The sequence below is a fragment of the Anoplophora glabripennis genome, unplaced genomic scaffold (assembly GCF_000390285.2).
Source record: "Anoplophora glabripennis isolate ALB-LARVAE unplaced genomic scaffold, Agla_2.0 scaffold21, whole genome shotgun sequence".
Classification (NCBI taxonomy): Eukaryota; Metazoa; Arthropoda; class Insecta; order Coleoptera; family Cerambycidae; genus Anoplophora; species Anoplophora glabripennis.
In genome coordinates this window covers 1,969,396-1,990,903 of record NW_019416454.1, presented here as the reverse complement: position 1 = coordinate 1,990,903, position 21,508 = coordinate 1,969,396, and the positions used below count along the sequence as shown (strand labels likewise).

Sequence of the window (21,508 nt, the reverse complement as noted above, 5' to 3'; positions counted from 1 at the left end):
CATTCTTTAACTGGGCGTATACATTTCTACCACTTCCACGTTTAGTTCGACCTGACCTGTATATGGGCATGGCTAAATAAATATGAGAACAAGTTGTTAAAATATTTCAATGCCTAGTTGCTGCGTAGCGACCGAACCTGGTACATACTGCATAGCTCTTCGGTCTCCAATTGAAATCGGAAAGACTATACCAGCAAAAAAATAATATTTATTATTTATAAGGAAAGCGATCGTAGAAAATAATTAACAGTTGCCCTAAGTATTCCGCGGTTAATTATCTTCAGTAAATACCCATTTCAAAAACGAAAATGACCGTTTAACAATTACGGAGTTCGCAGGCGCGTATCTAAAAAAGCTTTTAATATATCCTATTTTTATTAATGTTGGCAAGCATCAACTACTTTACATTTTAGTAATCTCACTATGTCTGCCTTTGATCTGAAGCTTCGCATCGATCAATTTATTCGACCTGGCGTGCCAGTGAACAATCCAGATTTTTTGCTGACTTTAGCCGTGCATTTCATTGTCGTTTGTGCGTGTGGTGAGTCATTTTGACGCTTTGCTTTGATCGAGCGTATGGCACTATGATTGTTATAATAAAATTCTAAATAATGAAACATTTTTTAACATAAAACAAATTGGCAACTGAGATAATTTTAGATGTCACAAAGAGAAATTAAAACGTCCATTATTTTTACAGCAGTCTAATTCAGAGAAAGTGTTGATGAGGACAATAAATATACAGAACAACGTTGGTATTTTGGAACAACTTTCTATCATTTTGTCTACAGCAATTTGTTTGATTAATAATTGTTTATTTATTTAAATGTTTGTATATGTTTTCAGGTTCTATGTGCCACATTCCAAGGCGTAGATTCAATTCTTCTATTACACAGTATTTGCAGAATTTTATTAACGATGCTTATAATTTTGGATGCGTGTATCCAAGTATAAATAATTTATTAAGTACCAGTTTCATTTTATGTCATTTACAGATTTCTAATTATTTAATTCCTTTTCGACACACTTTCTTCAAAAATATTTATTCATGTTTGTAATATGAATTTTAAATATATGTATGAAATGTAAAATATTTGGAGATTCTACTTTTAGCACGATTTGTACGGATGAGAGAGATCATATTAATATTAAATATTATTTGTATGCATTATAAGTAAGTTCAAAGCATCATCTAATTCAAAAATGGGAAACAATGAAAATTTCATTAATAATTAGAGGGCATATAATCTTAAGAAAACCTAAAAAAATGTTTTGTTAATAATTTTGCTTAATTAAATCGTAATAATACGTCATTCGACCTTATCTTCACAATCATTGCATTATAGAAGTAGATATGATTCTAGAAGTCTACAAACATAAATATTTGCGGAAAGAATAGACAATTAAGGTGTTTCGTTTGATACAATTTTAGTATGAATTTAACATTTTGCAAATTATTGTTTCTAAACGGATCTAATACCTAAATAGGTAATAAATAATTTTTCATTGTTTTATACAATAGTCAATGAAAAATTATACTAGGGTTTAAAATTTACCTAATACCGCAATTTAGTAGAGTGAAAACAAATTTCGGAACATACAAAAAGATCTAATATGATTGCTGACTGCTTGGAAAGTGCAGCCCGTCACTAAAACCATCAATATTAATTTCCATTTGCCAAAATTGATTTCTTTTTCACTGTTAAAATTAGAATTTGACAGCGTTTGACATTTTGCACAGATTAATGTTTTACATATCGTAATTTCCACTTCCCGCCAACTCGCGGTACAGCAGCGCCTCTTTTAACGCGTTGTCAAACTATAAGGAAACGAACTTCACCAGTTGTGTATTTTAAAATCCATAAGTATTTAACTTTATTTTAAATATTTGGTTGTTCAGATTTATAATTGTATACGCCATTAATATTAATATAATAAGTATAAAACAAATGATGATCGTTATTTTTTCTAAAAAGTACCCAAAAATGAAGTAACACAACGTTATACTGCATCCCTCTTCGAACTATTTTCACAATTAATTACTGAGAAATAATAGAAAGGAGAAAATATTAATCTTACTTTACTTAGTACTTAGTATAATTCAAATAATACTCAAGCTTCATGCAGAAGTACTGATTGCTGTATCTTTTTGGCTTCAGAAAATATATGAATAAAATAAAAAAAAATTTAAATAAGCAAGAAATGTTACGTTTAAATTTTATATGAATTTAAAAATGAGTATATTTTTATGAAATTTGGTATGGTCGCATTTTGAAAGTTGTACAAAAATATAATGTTATTAAATTACAGATAATTAGAGGGTTTACATAATTTTTGGAAAATTACCAAGATAGAGACTTAATTTTTCTAGTTTTCAAATATGTGCCCTTTTGGGGTATGTTTATATAAACATATATTTTACTTCATATGTTTTTTACATACTATGGTAAATTGTACACCCATAAATCAACTTACCCTGTAATATTATTTTAGTAAATAGGGTAGTAAATAATTACCATATTTAGAATCATTTTTTTATTTTACAATTTTTCCTTATTTAATTCTATAAAACCTAAATCACTGTCAAAAATCAAAATTCTTCAATCCCTCGTCTCGCAAAACATGATGTTCAGTGGTTGCCTATCTATATCAATAAGGTCAATAATTTCAACCATAGATAACTATTAGAGAATAGGATAATTTTGTGTCGTGGTATTTCTCACCTAAGATCGTTAAAGAAGCGATCTTGTTTTACACCACCATTCTATGCCACGGCCACACGGCCATCAAAATCGTTAAAAAGGTATACATAAGATATGGAGCGTTCGGTATTAATATATAGATGCTTTGGACTTGTTTTGTCTTTTTCTAATTGCAACAAATGAAATGATGAACAGACTCATCTAGAGCATCTACATCTAAATATCGAACTTACCCTATATTTTAGCGACGTTGTCAGACAACTAACAATTAAATTTTTTATTGGCGGGCATAAATGTCAAAAGTCAAAATACAACTGGTTGCTACTGAACCTAACCTATAACTACATAAGTTATATTATTTAATAAAACATAATCTGATGAAATGGATGAAAACATAGAAAGAGTATCTGTAGAGTACAAAAATCTCTCAGAAAAATTTTCAGAGCAGTCAGCAAACTACAATAGACAATATTGCAGTATTTATTTGGCCCGTCTGAAAGAAATGGAAACATTACTTACAGAAAGGATTGCAACGAAATGGGGCGATAAATTCCCCATATGTAAACTGCACAAACTGGCAGAAGTAAGTTATGATAAATGCATCGTTATCGGCACAATATTTAAAGACCAGAAGTTGAAACCGTCCATATTGAAACAATTAGCGGAGGCTAATCAACTTACTCCACAACCAATACTCCATCATTTTACTGATGAATCTGACCAGCTTTTTCTTGAAGATGAGCTCCAAAGATATCTGTTATTGGGTAACTATGCTGTTTGCAGTGTTATTTCAATTATGACAATTTTATTTGTAGGAACTTTAGATATAAAAAAATTAGTGACAGGCATAACATGCGCTTTACTGGGATCTGACATGGGTAAGGGGAAGTTCATGGTGGAAGATTACATCTTTGCTGGTTACAGACAACAAATAGAAAGGCCTTTATTTAATGACGATGTATATGTAGTTTTCCTTAGTGCCCTCAATTTTATAAAACATGAAAACTTTACATCTAACCTAGAACTTTTCGCATATTGGATGAGTGGTATGCTTGGGGACGAGGACACTGTCTCAAAAGTTGCTAGAGTTATAATAGCTGGAAATAGCATTAAAACTGTCACCGAGAAACTAAGACCGACCATATCATTGACTAGTCGAGTTACGGAATCCACCGAATCGATAGAAGCTGTGAAGTCGTTCGACTATTTCCTATTACAGCTATGCGAGTTAGTCGATGTTGATGTAATGCCGGGTGAACACGACCCATCCAATCACATTTTACCGCAAAAGAACATGCATTACTGCATGTTTCCCAAGTCGTCAGTGTATAAATCTCTGAACCAGGTACCCAACCCTTACTTCTGTTCACTGGATGGTCTCAAAATTTTTGGAACGTCGGGACAACCCGTCAGGGACATCATGAATTTTTCAGAAATCACCGATCCTCTAGAAGCTTTAGAAAACTGTTTACAGTGGAATCATATAGCGCCTACGGCTCCAGATACTCTAGGATGCTTTCCGTATTATAATAAGGATCCTTTTATCCTCGACGATTGCCCTCATGTTTTCTTTGTTGGAAATCAGGCAGAATTTGGAACTAGGATGGCCAGCGGTTAGTTTCTTTTTAGATACATTAATTAATTAATAGAAATCATATTTTTTTAAAAATTATGTAGCTTGGCATTTTATTAATTTTGATAAGAAAATTTCATTGAAATCTGTGTTTACAGTAAATAAATTAACACATAAATTTGAAGCACTATGGTGCGTCAGCTAAAATATCTATTTATTTATTTTCCTTTATTAATTTAAGACATTATCATATATAAATAGTCATAATAACAAAGGACCCCACAACTATCCTTATGGAAAACCGGTCCCGGTCGAATGGTACGAAACTTTGCCGAATGATAGTCCTCAATGTGTCGATCAAAAGTCCATGAGACCTAGGTCTGAAAAACTACTGTACTGAAGTTATCAAATCAACGTGCTCGATGACCATCAAGTCCAATGATTTACGGGCGAGTAAAAGCAAATACATATATCTTTATAAAGTGACCAATCTGGCTGTTTCTTGATGTATTTTCGTGTGCTGAATGCGAATCTGTAGTCAAAATAGCTGTATCATCCTTTAGTCTTCAGAAAATCGGTGAAGCACCTACTGAAGAACAGCGATAGCGACACGTACTGCTTGAGCGACTTCTTATGTTTTTACGCATGCTGAACACTTATCCGTCATCAGCATATCTGCAGCATTCACCAATCTTCAGAAAATAGCTGAAGCACTTTCAGAAAACTTGACTTGATGGTCATCGAGCACGTGGATTTGATAACTTCAGAAGGCTGTAGCTTCAGTACAGTAGTTTTTCAGACCTAGGTCCCATGGACTTTTTTGATCAACACATTGAGGACTATTATTCGGCAAAGTTTCGTACCATTCGACCGGGATCGGTTTTCCATAAGGATAGTTGCGGGGTCCTTTAATAACTAAAATCTTAAATTGTCGTTAGGGAATAAAAATACATTTCTTTTAAAAATTAATATAGCCACTTTTTAAACAGTTTCTGTCATAATCTATTTCACAATTTGCAATCAATCGGTAAATCTTTTATGTCCCATTAGGTTGACTCGCCAATTATTTTTAAACCAGCACAATTGTACAACTTATGCTTGTCCTGTAGATGGATAGGTATTTACATTATGATAGTGACTTTAACACAAAGTTACTTTTATTTTTAAAAATGCAAACATTTATTTCAAATATATACAGGGTGGTCCAGATTTTAATAGAAATATCGGGAAAGTAATAAACAACAAAAATTAACATCACTTTGCTCTATGAACATAGGCGCAGAAAGCCACCGTTTGAGACAGAAATAAAATAATGTTTTTTCATCCGGAATGTTTCAGACCACTATAAAATGTACAGTATAACCTCGATTATCCGACCTATTGTGGACTGGCACTAGGTCGGATAATGGAAAAAGTCGCATAATCCAGGTTCATTTATTTTTATTATTTTTTCAAGAAATAAAACAGCAGAAATCGACATAGATCGTTGGATATCGGATAATATGGTTGAACGTCAGTTAACATGGAATCGCCATTTCGGCCCCGATGTCGGAAAATCAGGAGGATGGATAAACTGAGGTCGGAAAACCGAGGTTCTACTGTATTCATATTACCAATTAATTCAGTGACGCAGAAGTTTTACTTTAAATAAGGAAACCATATCCTCGTTTCTCCGCCACTGGTTTTTGAATTTCGACTGTGTGCATACAGAACTAGGAGAAATATTTGAAAAAAATGTGTACCAAATTGGAATAAATTTGATGAAGCGGTTTTCCAGATATTTAAAAATATATCTCATAAACGGTGGCGTTCTGCGCCTATGTTCATAGAGTAGTGATGTTAATTTTTGTTGTTTAGCACTTTCCCGAAGATTGTCTATTAAAATCTGGATCACTCTGTGTACAGGTTGTCCCAGAATACAACAGAAGACCATAGATTCGTGAACTCAAAATAGGCTGATTTAGGCTAATTCACCTATATCCGAAATCGCTTAGTTTGGCCACTAGATGGCCTCAAAGTTAGTGAAAACTTTTTGAATTTTGTAAATAACCTTTGCTTTCGATCTACACATTTTGATGTTAGTGTTTTTTAAAACTTACAACTCCTATAAAATTGATGTGTGGTGATATCTGTTCATAACTTTTTCCTCTTTCGGGCAATAATAACTATTTTTTAATCTGATAGGTGATACCATTTGGAAGTTTTTGGGACTTTTTGTAGAATTTTGATTAAATGAGCGGTTAGGGTACAAAAAATATTTTTTTACCTACGACCACTACTGTAAATATTTAAAAACACACCGTCTGCGATCAATGTAACATTCCTATTACGTACGGTAAAAAAATCGCACAGTTTTCCTAGCAACCGCCTAGCAATGGTCAATACTGTTTGTATTGACCGTTGCTAGGCGGTTGCTAGGAAAACTGTACGATTTTTTTACCAAGCTGTGCGATTTCTTTACCGTACGTAAAATAGAAATCTTACATTGATAGCAGACGGTGTGTTTTTAAGTATTTACAGTAGTGGTCGTAGGTAAAGTATAGTACATAATACGTGGTGTAATGCAATTACGCACTCATAGAATTACGCACTCGCCGCTACGGGGCGTCGTGCGTAACTTTTCCATTTGTGCGTAATATGCTTTTTACAACACTTATTACGTAATATACTATTAAATGTCTACATTATCTTGCCACCCATATTACAACACTCAACAAAGTGCTAGTAGGCACTGATTTTGTAAGTTGACTGTAATTCAGCTTGATCTTTAACCCTTTCACTGCTCCAGACGTATATATTCGCTAAAAATTTATAGGGCTCAAACTGCTCCAGACGGATAAATTCGCATGAATAGTTAAATTGGATCAGGCTGCTCAAACCGTATATATTCGCAACCGTGCGCATAGTGACTCGGTTATTGCAATTGGTAAGGCGAATTTTTGCGGGCGAGCTTATACCGATTGTGACAAATATTTTTATGGAAAGAGGTACTGGTAATAGTACCAAGATTGTTCATGTTTCTTTCAGTTTCTATTTAGTACATATACTGTATTTTATTCAAAATAAAATCGTAAAATTTATCGTAAATCGTCATTTAACACAACATAATGTAAAACTATAAGTGGTCTAACTGCTCCAGACGTATATATTCGCACGCGATAAACAATCGCGCACGGCGCGGTAGCTACGTTCAGACGTATTGCGCAGCGAAAGGGTTAAGTCATTGTACCTGCCAATTCTTAATGAATATTTACTACGATAAGATACACCACGTTACTTCATTTTTCAAAGTGGATACACATACGGCGAATTATAGTTATTTACAATATGCCTAATTTTATCGAGATAATTAACTTAACAGTTTCCCCACATTTAAGCTTAGCGTTGAGTTTTTAAATTCTCACATTTCTTTTGCCTGTTGTGAATTCACATAACCCGAGTTTTCTTAGGATTCATACAAAATTGATGTTGAAAAGAATAATTAATTAACGATGACAAAATGTGTTTACAGTTCTGTTGGATTAATTCAACAATTTTTAGAGAAACGTGCGTATTATAGTAAAATATTGTCGCCTCCGTTTTCTACTGGATTCTTGTTGTGCGATTTTTTCGATGCCACAGCTAGTGAGTCTCCTGGGAAGGCGTAGAACTTCGTATTGTTGTTTTTTATAAAAAAAATCACAAAACTTTCAAAGATGGTTTGATACTGAAATAATAGTCCAAGATTTAGTTTACCTTGGCCCGAGTCAGTAGTAGATTCGTATTTCGTATGTGTCCGTCACTATCTAAATTTAACTGACGACTGATGACTGATGACAGCGATGTCGCCGTTTTTCGCTATCTGCGAGGATTTTGTGTTTATTTTACATTAGATATAATGCAGTCTCGGGTTCGGTGACAATATGCTAAAGATATGTGCTCAATATCGTTGATGTATAAAAGAAAAAGTATGGGACACAAAATGGATCCTTGAGGAACACCCATATTTATATCTAAGGGCTCTGATGTTACACTTCTCGCTATACGAGTAGCAAATGGCTACTTAAAATCAAGTTGCAGCCCCATCGTTCCTGAACAGTTTGTTTTCTTTTTATTGAAGTTATTATCTCGATTATTAATTGAGATACACAGTTTAAGGCACCTGTACATTAATCAAGAAATTGCATGGTTTCCAGAATGTCGTTAGAAATTTTTATTAACTTCCGTCTTTGTTATTGATTTTATTCTTTCTCATCACTGTTTTTTTGTTGTAATTCTCGGTAATTATTGATGTTACCTAAATTTTTTAAATTTATAAAATATGTAGTGGCATTCCTTAAATTCAATTATCTCAATTAATAACAGAGGCAATTAACATGAACAAAAAAACAAATTGTTTAGAAATGATGGAACCGTTTGCTAGAAATAAGTATCTGCTATTGTAACGGGTCGCTGCTTAGGATAAACCTATAAATAAATAAAAAACATAACATAACAATTTCGTTTTTTAGGTGAAAATGGTCAAAAAGTCCGGCTGATTTCCATTCCAGAGTTCTGTAACACTTTCCAAGCAGTTATTCTGAATTTGAAGACTTTGGATTGTAACACTGTGATTTTCGATACTTGTAAGTAACCGTTATATTTAGTCTTAGTGGAACTTTTTAAATTATTGTTTTAAAATCATATTCATAAGCTCGCCTCGATTTTTGAAGTAATAAAACATGAAATTACAAAATAAAAATAACTTTTATTCTACTAACTCTGAAACTTAAAATTTTATTATGGTGACATAACAAAATTTTCAATATTGGGAGAAAAGTCCCGTTCCTACTTTCCTGAACTTAAATGGCCGTTTCCTGTTCCTCCCACTGAAAATAAAATAACAAAAATTTTTTATAGAAACTAATATAATTACTATGATTCAAAAGTAAATTGTACTGCATGAAAAACCAGGTTTCGATTCAGGACACATGCTAAGATACATATACATTCTGTCAAAAAAAGTATCCCAAATTTTCTCCATAAAATAGATTTAAATTTCTTTTTCGACAGAAAATTGGCAGCACTGTCCTCTACTCTGATGCGAAATTTGAGCACGATCTGTCAAGTAATTTGTTTACAACTGTTAATTTTGTTAGTCCACCTACAGTGTGTTCTGCGATTTTGGTTTCGACTCATTAGAAAAGCGCTATTCCAAAGCTTGGCTCGTTTGCATATTTGCATGTTTGTCACCTGTTATGATGCATTGCATGAATGTGTAGAGTCCAAATTATCTCGTCCAAGCACGTCTTCAGCAACATGTTTGCGATGCTCTTTTTGAAGAAAATTCAGCTCTTTTGGAACTAGTCGTGTCGCAATGCCTTTCATACCCAAAATATCGACTAAAATGATGCAAACGGATTCGTGAGATATGTTTATTTCATATGCCAGCTCTCTGAAGCTATAATGACGGTTTGCAAACAGCATTTCTTTCACTTTAACGATGTTTTCTTCATTCGATGACAAAGAAGGATGATCAGTATGTGGCAAATCATCAACCACTTCTGCGACAACACTGAATTACCGTACATCTTTCCCGACATTTTCAACGATTTAGCACAAGAAATTCCGTTGGTAGTACAAAATTTTAGGCAAACTCTTTGTTCAATTACATTATCCATAGTAAAAATCGCAGAATCCACTTTATGTGGAATTTTTAAATAAAAAAATCCGGCATACTTTTTTCACAAAATGTACAGGCTGGTCCATTTTCGGTGGGATTTCAGGGTATCTCAGAAACTACTAAAGATATGATAAATGTGACAGCACGTTCTCGAGCTCGATTTTCATGGCAAACTCGACTGTCAAATCAGAAATTTGCTATCTCCATTTGTTTCTGAGTTACAGGGCATTTTTCGTTATTGTGACACTTTTGAACATGTCTGTATCTCAGCTGTTAAATAAGGTAGAGTTAAAGTGAAAACTGCTCAAGACTAATTCTTTGGCGTAGAATTGAATGCCAGTATTACAATTTTAGTAGATCTTAAGATTTTGGAGTTATATTTTTTTAAATGGAAATCGTAGCTGGTCATGACCTAAAAAAAAGGAGATTGTTTTTGCTTTTCAGCAATATATCACATGCTATAGTTATTTTTACAAACATTTTTTTCCTTTTTCCTTGACTGGCTATGAAAATACAGATAAAACCATAATCGTTACTTTTACAAAGGTCATACCTGTTGTAAAAATATTACGTTTATTTTAAATGCACAACATGTACTCGTATGATAATATAATACCAACAAAATTTTAGGAGATAGGTGAATAGGAACAAACAAACCGATCAGATGGCCAGCTAGTTTACCTGATTTGAGACCATTGGACTTTTTCCTTTTCTCCTTTTTTACAACAGATATGACCTTTGTAAAAGTAACAATTATAGTTTTATCTGTACTTTCATAGCCAGCCATATTAAAAAGGAAGAAAATATATAATTTATATGGAAAACACCCCATACGTCCTGTGATTATAAAAATAACTATAGCATGTGATATATTGCTGAAAAGCAAAAAAAATCTTTCAGGTCAGAACCAGCTATGATTTCCATTTAAAAAAATATAACTGGGTCATAACACCGAAATCTTAAGGTCTACTAAAAATTCAATTCTATGCCAAAGAATTAGTCTTGAGCAGCTTTCACTTTAACTCTAACTTAATTAACAGCTGAGATACAGACACGCTAAAAAACACGACAATAACGAGAAACGCCCTGTAACTCAGAAACAAATGAAGATAGCAAATTTCTGATTTGACAGTTGAGTTTGCCATGAAAATCGAACTCAAGAACGTCGTGTCAGATTTATCATATCTTTAGTAGTTTCTGAAATACCTTGAATTCCCATCAAAAATGGACCAACCCTGTACATGGTGTAACTTTAAATGAGGCAGTTTTTTAGACTTAATAATACCTATTCCCTGAATGCCAATCTAAAATAATTTTTTCGATAAAAATGTACCTTTTTTTTCCTGCACTTTGTTTTTATATTCAAAATTATGATCCCGCCATAAAGTCTATTTTTCATCGTGTTGAGAGTGGAAATAAAGTACGAACCTGGAATGTACAATGTACTCTTGGACCTTAACAAGTACTTACCAAATATTTTTCAAGAACATGACGTTCTGCGGAAACGCTTTGGTATCCAACGATTCCAAATAAACGTCTAAATAGCAACACAAATGGTATATTTGTGCCGAGAGTAGCCATGAGGAACTTGCCTCTCCGTGTTCCCACTCAACGTTTAGGATCCTTTCCAAATCCTACAAAACATTACAATAAAAGCTGCAAAATTGTTAATTTAAATAAGCGATTGCTGGTTTATATCCATATTATATTTATTATACATATTTTGATCAGTATTTATGGGTCAAACACTTCAACATTTAGCAATTCTGAACTTACTCTTATATCATCGCAGTTGCCCGAGTGGTAAATGCCATTATAGTTGAGGCAAAGCGAAAATATAGGCGGGACCTCGGGGTAACTATTTTTTATAGCGATCAGCGCCTGCATATTAGCTGCAAAACAAAAAAATGTTTTACACTAACAAATTAAAACTATATTGGATATTTTTCTACCACACTGAAAAGAGAGAATATTTTAATAAACAGCTCTTTGCACCCAAAAGAATCCATCGGAGAGTTGTTTTTATAAATTTAGTTTTGCCTAACTGGAAATATTTTAAGTCAATTCAAGAACGAATGTTTTGATAACAAAAACAAAAAGAGTTTTCAAAACACTGTGTAATGTTATAATAGTGATTATTGGCTATTTCATGGCTAGGCAAAACTAAAGAGTGACCGCAAAAAACCTGCGATTTTCGCCTGTTTTTTCACAATTCCAGAAGAATTAAAACAAATACAAAAACAGCTTTTTTTTGGTCGCAAATTACTTGTCGTAAAAAACTGAAATGACTGACTTAGGGGTTCAAAAAATGCCAAAAATGAAGAATTTGAATATTACCAATTGATATAAAGACTATTTGCATGTGAATTATTCTATCGGGTTAATATATTTTTTTTTGGAATTTTTACAATTATTATTTCTGATATTCACTATTTTTGAGGATAATTCCACCCCTTGAGCGCGCTTAAAGTTGGATTTTCTAATTCAACATGCTTATTTCAGTCATGAGAATAAATCTTTCTTTGTATCAAGAATCATTCGATAGAAAAATTCACATGCTAATACTTTTTATATTTATTGGTAATATTCAATTCTTGATTTTGGGCGTCTTTTCAACTCCTAAATAGGGGTGATTTTAGAAAATTTTTAAAAAACTGAAAGCTATGCTCATCCTAATTTTTTACGAAGAGTAATTTGGGATCAAAAACATATTTTTATCTATTTTATTTAGTTCTCTGCGAATTGTGAAAAAACGGGCAATTTTAGCGGTCACTTTATAAAAACAACATTTTCACTGATCGTTTTGGCGCAAATGGACAAATGGCTCCTGCGAAAAGTCTATTTGCAGTGTTGTACCAGTAAGATGATAGAAAATCAATAAAAGCATAACTAAAACTACTAAAATTGTACTAAAAAATGAAATGCACCACCAATAAAAATAGATAGAATTTTTTAAATACCCCACTTTATCGACGCTTTGACATAATAAATTTTCGTTCGTGTACAGTACTCAACTATTTTTTCTAAATATTAGCATATTTTTTCAATTTCGTCCTAAGTAAAAAAAAATTTAAAAACTTCTCGGGACGATCTGGACAAATAATCGTCTCTGTGATTGCAGTTTAAATTTTGTTTAAAAAAAATCATAAACATTAAACATATTCCTAAATCATGAATATAGACCCAAAACATAACCTCAAATTTATAAATCTTAACCTAAAACGAACATACTCAATTTTTTCTGATTTTTTTTTTGTTTGGCAGTACATAATTTTCCTTTTTTTTTTCATTTTTAGATACCGAATATGTCAAACTTCGTATGATCGAGTTTGAGGCTAGAGATTACTCGTCCATTTTGAAAATGGCCGAGTGACTCGAATTTTTTTCAATATTTCTCACTAGAACGTATGCCAAAGTTATGACAAAAATATGAATGTTTCATGTCGAAAAACTGTGGGAGAACAAATTTCATTTAAATATATCAATTATTTCGAAGGTTATTTAAAAAAATTGAAAATAAAATTTTCATTTTGACGTCCTGTAACTCGATTACTATCAACTTTTGGACTAAGGAAAGTTTAGCCAGATCACATTATTATGACGTCACAAATCACCCGTTTCTCTACAGGGTCGGAAAGTCCCCATGGGTCATCGGCCGTTACGTGAGAGCAATAAAGTAAGTCATAGAAATCCGTGTGATAGAGAAGGATGGCTATAATGAGGGCGTCTCATAGTCACCGCCCGTTTCGCCCTTCCACAAATAAGATCCACTTCCACTTGTAATTCAGAGACAGGTGGTCATCTTTGTTTTCGTCGTTTGGCTTTTCTTTAATAGATGTCATTACTTATACAATTTCGATTTCGGTATTGCGATATGTTAATACCATCCGTTAACAGAGGGCAGCACAACGCGTAACAAAGAAAACCTCTGTTTGTAAATCTAGTGACCTTGTTTCCCCTACTGAGAAGTTATTCAAATGGAGTATAGTGCTCAGCTGCATTTAACGTCCATTTAGTTGTTATTTAAGTATACTTTTTAAAATGACTTAAAAATCCCCAGAAATAAAGCAAAATTCCCTATTTCCCCAATTCCAAAAAAATCTGTAGATCACTCTTTCTTGGGCTGCGCCTCACCTTAGACAAATTGTGCTGCCCTCTGTTAACGGATTGTATTACCATATCGGAATACGAAGTGGAAATTGTATAAGTAGTGACATCTATTACAGAAAAGGCAAACGACGAAAACAAAGATGACCACCGGTCACTGAATTATAAGTGGAAGTGGATCTTATTTGTGGAAGGGCAAAACGGGCGGTGACCATGAGACGCCTTCATTATAGCCATCCTTCTCTATCGCACGGATTTCTATGACGTACTTTATCGCTCTCACGTAACGGCCGATGAACCATGGGGACTTTCCGACCCTGTATGTACCATTCATTACGGGACACCCTGTATACAACGTTCTTGATCTGATAAATTCGGTCGTTTACCGCTACCCTGATTATTAGATTGGCTGCAAACACTCGCAAATGATCTAAACAACACTTGTTAATAACTAAAATGTGACAATAATAACACATCTTTCCCACTTCTACGCTTATGACAAGCACTGACATGACTCAGCTAGAATCTGATACATGGGAGAGCATTCAACAAGTCAAATCATGCAGCTTTAATCATCCCTCTTTTTGTATCTGATAAGGAAAAACAGAAATAGGTGCAGATGTAGGCTAAACATATTGGAACACTATGCAAAATGAACAGCACATTACAATTTCCAAACGCAAAATTATACAATTTTGAACTTGGAGTGTACTTTAACGATAAAAGAAAGTATTTCTAACAAACTATAATTGACATCGAAAGATACGAGTTAATATTTTTCTCACCGTTTCCCCTGCGGATTGTAGCAGAATAAAAGAGATCCGAGGGTGAAATAAACTCGTCCTCTATCAGGTTTTGGACGAACTGGTGTTGACAGAATGACTGGTAAGTGATCGACGTCCATTTGACCAACGAAGACACTGGATTAGAAGGCGCTTCTATAATTTCCGGTAGTTTGGGGATGATATTTTGTTCTGCAAAAGGTGTTGTTAATATAACCGTTAAAAAATAAACATATCTATTTTAAAAAATTTACCTAGTTGCTGAAGCTGATTGGCCAAATCGTTCCTAGCGCTCAGCCTTCTCAGTAATATCTTCACAACAGTTTCCACACTCGCGCTGCTAATATTATCACTGCTCGCCTTCTAACAAAAAAAAAAATGGGTTAAGCTGGGAGTACGACTGACGATGAATCGAAACGAACCTGTTTCGACAAGAAATCCATGCCGCAAACGCCTTGCGCCCAAGTGTAGGCATACCCAATTTGAGGCACCAGGGATTGGTAGGAGTTAACGCCGATTTTCTTCAGGTGGTAAGGCGTTGTGGGGTTGGGACTGTCCGTGCCGAAATCGCCTTCTCTCAGTTCCCCGAGAATGTTTTCTCCGGAGAGAATTTCACGGGCAGTGTTTGCTTGAATTAGAAAATAATTTAGTTTTCAATAGATCGATTTCGTACGACGCTCTCTTACCAGTGATACTAGAGGGAATAGACACTTTAGAGGTAACGGTTACGATTTTCAGCTTGGTGTAGTACTGGAACGTTACGGTGATGGATGGACCGCTGTTCACACTTGCCGTGATCTCTACCGATAAGGGGTGGACTTCGAGTAACCGCTTCTTCTTCTCTTCCATAGGGTCGATCTGTTGGACGGACTTGCGGTGGCGTCTTTTTTTCACCTCTACAACTTCCTGCGGGCATAAATTTCTCAAAATTTCAAATTTCAAAGCACAATCAAGGAAGACGTTTTTTTGGAAATAACGGTCAATAAAATTTAAAATGGGTGAAACTGGTGAAATGGGACGGACAGCTTTTACATTAACAAATTTTTCTTACAGTCGAAGAAGTTTCTGTGCTTATTCAAATACGTTTATTTTTCATCACATTTTGTGATAACAAATTCTAAATCTGGAAAATACGATTTGCTCAGGGGCCTTAAGAGTCCGTCGCGCGCTTGAAATAAACCCATACTTTGCACTCGGCATAACACTTATTTGGAAAACGAATAAACATAGTGACCCAAATAAAAAAACAATTGAAAGAAAAAATTGTTTCCTAGGGTTGTTGTGTAATAGTTTTTTCAAAATTATTTTTTTATTGTTTAAATTTAAAGAGTAAACTGTGCAAGAAATGGCCATATTTACATTTTATTTACTTAATAATAAACGCTTAAATAAAAAATTGCTTATACGAGGGAAGTGAATCTATCTTTTAGCTTTGCAATAGCTACACGAGCAGTTTTATCGACCGATTTGACCGATTTATCGTTGAATTGCATAAATTGTAAAGACAAAACTGCTAGTTTGGGTTATCAAGAAAAATTGTAAAATGCCAAAATTTTGGCGGATAAATTGCTGCCAAATAATTTGAAGCGATTATTTTGTCATGTGCACTAACACAATGATTAAACGGCAGATAAATCTGTCGTGAATTATCAGGTGATATTTTGTAGAGCGTCATCTGCATGTTAGTAAATATTGTAGGAAATATCTGCGCGATATGTGAAATCGGTTAATTTCTGTCTTCAGTTCAGAACATACTATAAATTCAAATATGGCATAAAAAGAATTTATTAGTGGACTGATCGATTTATATTGTAACCACCCGTGTTTATGGAAAACAACCTCACGAGAACATACAAATAAAAATATTAGAAACGAGTTATAAGGAATTAGTGGCGTGTTGTATTCTTTCCACAATAACCATGTTTTAACCCACTTTGTTCACTTTTTATTTCTTCTGTGTTGTTTTATTATGGGTTACCATCATTCCAAGTAATAAAACGCATTTAAAGTCGTTTTTGTTTATGTTTTCGTAGAACACTCGAGCAAATTACACTTACAAGTAACAAATAAATTGCTCTGATTTTTTGGAGTTCCGAAAGATCAACGATGACAGAATAATCTTACCAAATTTAGAGATAAATCTTTGTGAATGACACAGACGTAACGAATAAACAGTCAGATAAACTTTGTACCATAATTCGATTTAATAAAACTTCGCATTAGTGTCCTCTCTAAGACTTGTCTGAAAGATTTTTCTTAACGATTTATATGACGATTATTTTGTACAATTTATCGCTCCAATAAGTCTTTGCGTGTGTATTCAGCTAATGATACCAAAATTATACCGATTTGATAAATATTACTCAAAATTCTATGCTAAATCTCCAACGCCTACAACTTCAGAAAGGAATATATTTTAAATTCTTCAACCACGTTTTTTAATAAATACGATGGGCTAAGAGATTGGTATTGCAGGCAGGACCGGAGTTCAAAGAACTATCTAGTTATAATCCATACGTTGTCAATTGAAACGATATTGAATTAAACGATCAAACTTATGTTTGTCTTTACGTCAAATGAAAAAAGCAGTCTCGGTCAAAATTGAAAATTGCTGTGGATATGAGTTATTTTTGACCTCTGAAATAAAGTCTCGATCATAAAAACCCCGGCAGATGGTTTGATTGTCTGCGTTTGGTCACTTTTACTCTATTTTTAGTAGCATTTCAGACACGTGTGTAGATGGAGTAAAAGCCCAATGCGAGTAGCAATTTGACTCATTTGCAAGGAAGGATAGTGACATTATGTTTGTGGGTGTATCATCCACAAAAACGGTGATGGAGGAAAACTGGTCGATGGAACAGATGAGAGATGCGTGTAACCCTTTTTGGGATTGGCTCTTAGCCGTTGGGAAAAAGGGATATTGGGGTGCGGATGGCGTGACAATCCGACAATATATTCGTAGGGGAAAATGGGTGATGAAGTAGATGTGGCAGGTACAACAGATTATATATGCATTTAACCTCTCTTCGGGGCAGTTTTTGGCCGGTTTGATTGGGGAGATTTAAAAAATGGGGGTTGTTATGATCAGAACTTTATTCCAGAGGCCAAAAATAACTTGTATTCACAGCAATTTTCAATTTTAAAGTAATTAGTGCCTGGTCCTTTTATATTTCAAAGTTTTTACAATAAACTCGGTTGTTAATGTCGTTCAAATATATTTTTGGCTCATTTTATTTGACAGTAGAGTGAGTTGATCCAACATATTCAAAATAATCTACTAAGGGAAATACGGTACAAAGGCTAAATGTTGAATTCATCTAAAACGCCCCCACTAACGTTGCGATAATTGTACGAATCAGAAGTTAATATATTTTCTGTATGATCTTACAACTTAACCACTAATGTTACAATTTTATATACAATTCATTTCTAATTAGTACAGGTTTTGATTTGCGACAAATAAAATTTAAAATATTTTGGGAAGGCAAAACGTGCATAATTTTAGCTGGGAGGGTGACTGCGGTGTTACATAAAAGCAAAAAAAAGAGTAGCATTAAAAAATGAAACTGATGTCTGCGGCATGTCAGTTATTCAATTTTACGTTGCGACAAAAATTGTTTGTACAACTTCAACACTAACGGTACAATAGTTGTATCAGTTCTAATACAATTACTGAAGTAAACATTGTAACGTTACTGGCTCGTTTAAATCAATATAAATATACTAAATACGTTCACCATATAATCGTCGTAGTGGGAGAGCGATAGTCTCCGCCTCCAGCTGTAACGCCCGCGCACCCGACCCCGCAGCGATATCCGAGGAGTGTACAGAGAACGGACTCTTAACAATATATAAATTACATTATGTGAAACATACCTCAACTTCGGGTAAATCCGACTCACGCTCTGAATCGTCGTCATTTTGCGAACTTCCATTGGCGATTTCTTGAGCTTCTTTAAACTGTAGAGCATCGTCCTGATCCCCCAGTATATTAACGATTAAGCTAAGATCTGCAAATATATTATTAAATGTCTCTAAAGTTAGTATTTTTTTAATCGTACCGTACACGTTCTTGTAAGACACAATGTTGACGTAAAAAATGTATAAAGGGTCTGGTAAAAGAAACGCCAGCTTGTGTTCCGCTCTCAGTTGTTCGAATGGGACATCTAAATGTTCTTGTAAAGGCTTCGTTGCATTTATAATGTTCATAAGGAGAGGCCGTAAGGTGTTTAATTTCTCTTTTCGTTCCACAAGATCTGAAACCACATGTGCGAGTTTAATTGTTATGTAATTTTCTTATCTCTAGAGGCATACCTTGTCCTAATTTTTTTTGTTCTTCCACCAAAGACTTGCACAGTTCTGCAAGGCTTTTTCTTTGAGTCAATTCCCATTCCAATCTGGCTAATCGCAAATTATGTTTTTGTTCAGAGTCGTCTTCATTATACTAAAAAAGAGAAATGTTCCAAAATATATTTTATAAAATGAAAATGTATATTTACCTCTCCAAATTTATGTGTAAGGGACTCTGGTGCTTCTTTCATGAATTCTTCAAGAGAGACTAGTTCAATATCTTCGTCCTTAGATCTGTATGTAAAAATTGTGTTTATAAAATCATTAAAATTTAGCGGAAAGTTTACTTACTTGAAAGCCAGACACTTATTTGTTTCTGCTACTAAATGGTGCAACTCGTAAACTAAATTCTGGTAACTGAGTTTAATACTGTCACATTTTTGTTTCTCAACGCTTAAAGTCTCTTTTCCAAAAACGTGTTTAATTTTATCAATTCTATTAAGTTTCTTTATAACGCACAGTTTGACACAAATCTCAGTTAAACTCTCCCTATTTGCAGTGGTCTGAAAATAATGCCGATAAAAAGGTATGAAGCAATAATTATATTTTACATACGTCCACCGTTTTCTGACATTTCCTCTCGTAAATTTCTTTCAACATTTCTTTGATGTCTTGGCACATATCAAAGTATATACTGGCATCTACTGAACTCTCGCGACTTGCGGATTCCTTTTCTTCGAAATCCACAACTTTCTGCAAGATTTTGACAAAATAATATTGGTTAGTTAAGATACAAGAATTGTATGCTTTTTATTACCTTATAAATGTCTACATCGGGATCATTGTCAGTATTAGTATTTTTACGTTTCTTTTTTATACTAGAACTCGTTTCCTTTACCATGGTGTTTTATTTAATTTGGATATTATTATGCTTAACTTGAACACGAAGAGACGCCGCTTCTAACCTTAATTCGAATCTATAAATAAATCTAACATCTAACCTAAATCCTAAAAACATTAATAAGAAGATAATATAGAAATCTTCTTTATCTCGTTAAATATATTTCTATGAACCAGGCTCTAGATGTCGCTTTGTGTAACACAAATTTAAAGTCCCTATCAATTAAGGGACTTTCCATACATCCATATTGTATTGCGGTTTGCTATAAAAAGCAATAAATGAAATTTTATAAAAAAATATTAGTAGTTGGTTATTTAATACATTTTTCTCATTTTAAGTTTATAAATTATTTTACTTTTACGTATATTTATAATGTCTTTTTATTAGAACTTTTAAAATAAATTAAAAAGACAAAAAGATTGTGCCGAAACCAGGGATCGAACCAGGGACCTTTAGATCTTCAGTCTAACGCTCTCCCAACTGAGCTATTTCGGCTTATACAAGTAATTGTGTTCGTATCAAGTTCCCCCAGGTAGCTTGCAGTTGTTTTAATATTGACGCAGACAATAGAGCTTAACGATACGCTATACGAATATTTTCTGTGGTATTGAAATAGTTTTAGCTTGGTTTTATAAAAATTTGGTATTATTTATAAAAATAAAAACTTATAGGAATGATCAACTGTAAAATAGGTAAGCTATTACTAAAATGTAATGATTAAACTGATATGTACAATTTACAAAATTTGTGTTTCTTAACAATTTCGAATTAACGCTCTAACCTTAAAATAGCAAATATTGTTGGTGAACAGAGTTAATTTTTGCATAATTGTGTACATGTTTATTTACAGATGTGTCAAATAAATAACTTTAAACTTGCGAAGCATGTCGACTGGAGTTTTTATGAAAATTGTACCATTGTTTTGCGGCCGATTCTGATTCTGAAGATGCCCTGCAAAACATCAAAAAAAAATAAGGTAAGCGTTCTATCCTTAGGTTCTATCTTTCTGTTGATTACTTCTAGATATATGATTGATACATTTCTACAAACTACTGCATATTTTCTTTATTTATTCAATACATATTATAAAACTCATAATTTTAATAAGAAAAACAAATAAGTAGTTCACATATTTGAGTCTAGACCAGATATACAGCATTCTTTCTCTTTGGCCTGTAAACATACAAAAACGTTAAATAACGTATAAAAAAGACGTTTTAAACAAATGCATCTGTATTTTTTGTGTTCCTTCGAGGATGGAAAACAAAAATTTGAACACATTTTGCTTCGCAAACTAGTATGGACGTATTTGTTCACAAATTCAGAGTAAGTACCTACTGTAATTTTAAATTTTGCGTACTTACATATTTATGGGCATACCTACGTGGACCGATATTTTTTATTCAAATGTCGAAATCAGTTGATATCAGAAAGATATCAAATCGTAAACAGATAAGTAGGTGTTCCATCTTGAAATGTCCTCCATTTATTTCTTTTCTCAAATGCCGAAAT

General features: G+C 33.5%; 2 protein-coding genes and 1 non-coding gene across 3 annotated transcripts; 1 reads left to right on the top strand and 2 right to left on the bottom strand.

Annotated features, from left to right (window-relative positions):
• The first annotated feature begins 3,014 nt into the window (after positions 1-3,014).
• On the top strand, positions 3,015-8,993 carry LOC108906173 (DNA polymerase delta small subunit). The gene is made up of 3 exons (XM_018709376.2): positions 3,015-3,466; positions 3,518-4,315; positions 8,766-8,993. Exons 1-3 carry the CDS (start codon positions 3,085-3,087, stop codon positions 8,885-8,887), a joined length of 1,302 nt encoding a protein of 433 aa, XP_018564892.1. The 5' UTR covers positions 3,015-3,084; the 3' UTR covers positions 8,888-8,993.
• Positions 8,988-20,078, bottom strand: LOC108906163 (THO complex subunit 5 homolog). Its single transcript, XM_018709364.1, has 14 exons — positions 19,913-20,078; positions 19,711-19,848; positions 19,447-19,658; positions 19,305-19,389; positions 19,120-19,249; positions 18,867-19,061; positions 18,682-18,815; positions 15,492-15,711; positions 15,228-15,433; positions 15,060-15,168; positions 14,809-14,997; positions 11,693-11,808; positions 11,387-11,550; positions 8,988-9,122 (listed from the first exon to the last, which is right to left on the bottom strand). The coding sequence occupies exons 1-14, from the start codon at positions 19,994-19,996 to the stop codon at positions 9,056-9,058; spliced, it is 2,049 nt and encodes a 682-aa protein (XP_018564880.1). The 5' UTR covers positions 19,997-20,078; the 3' UTR covers positions 8,988-9,055.
• Positions 20,079-20,418: 340 nt separating this feature from the next.
• Positions 20,419-20,491, bottom strand: Trnaf-gaa. The gene has a single exon. It is a non-coding gene; the product is annotated as a tRNA-Phe (tRNA).
• Between the last annotated feature and the right edge of the window lie 1,017 nt (positions 20,492-21,508).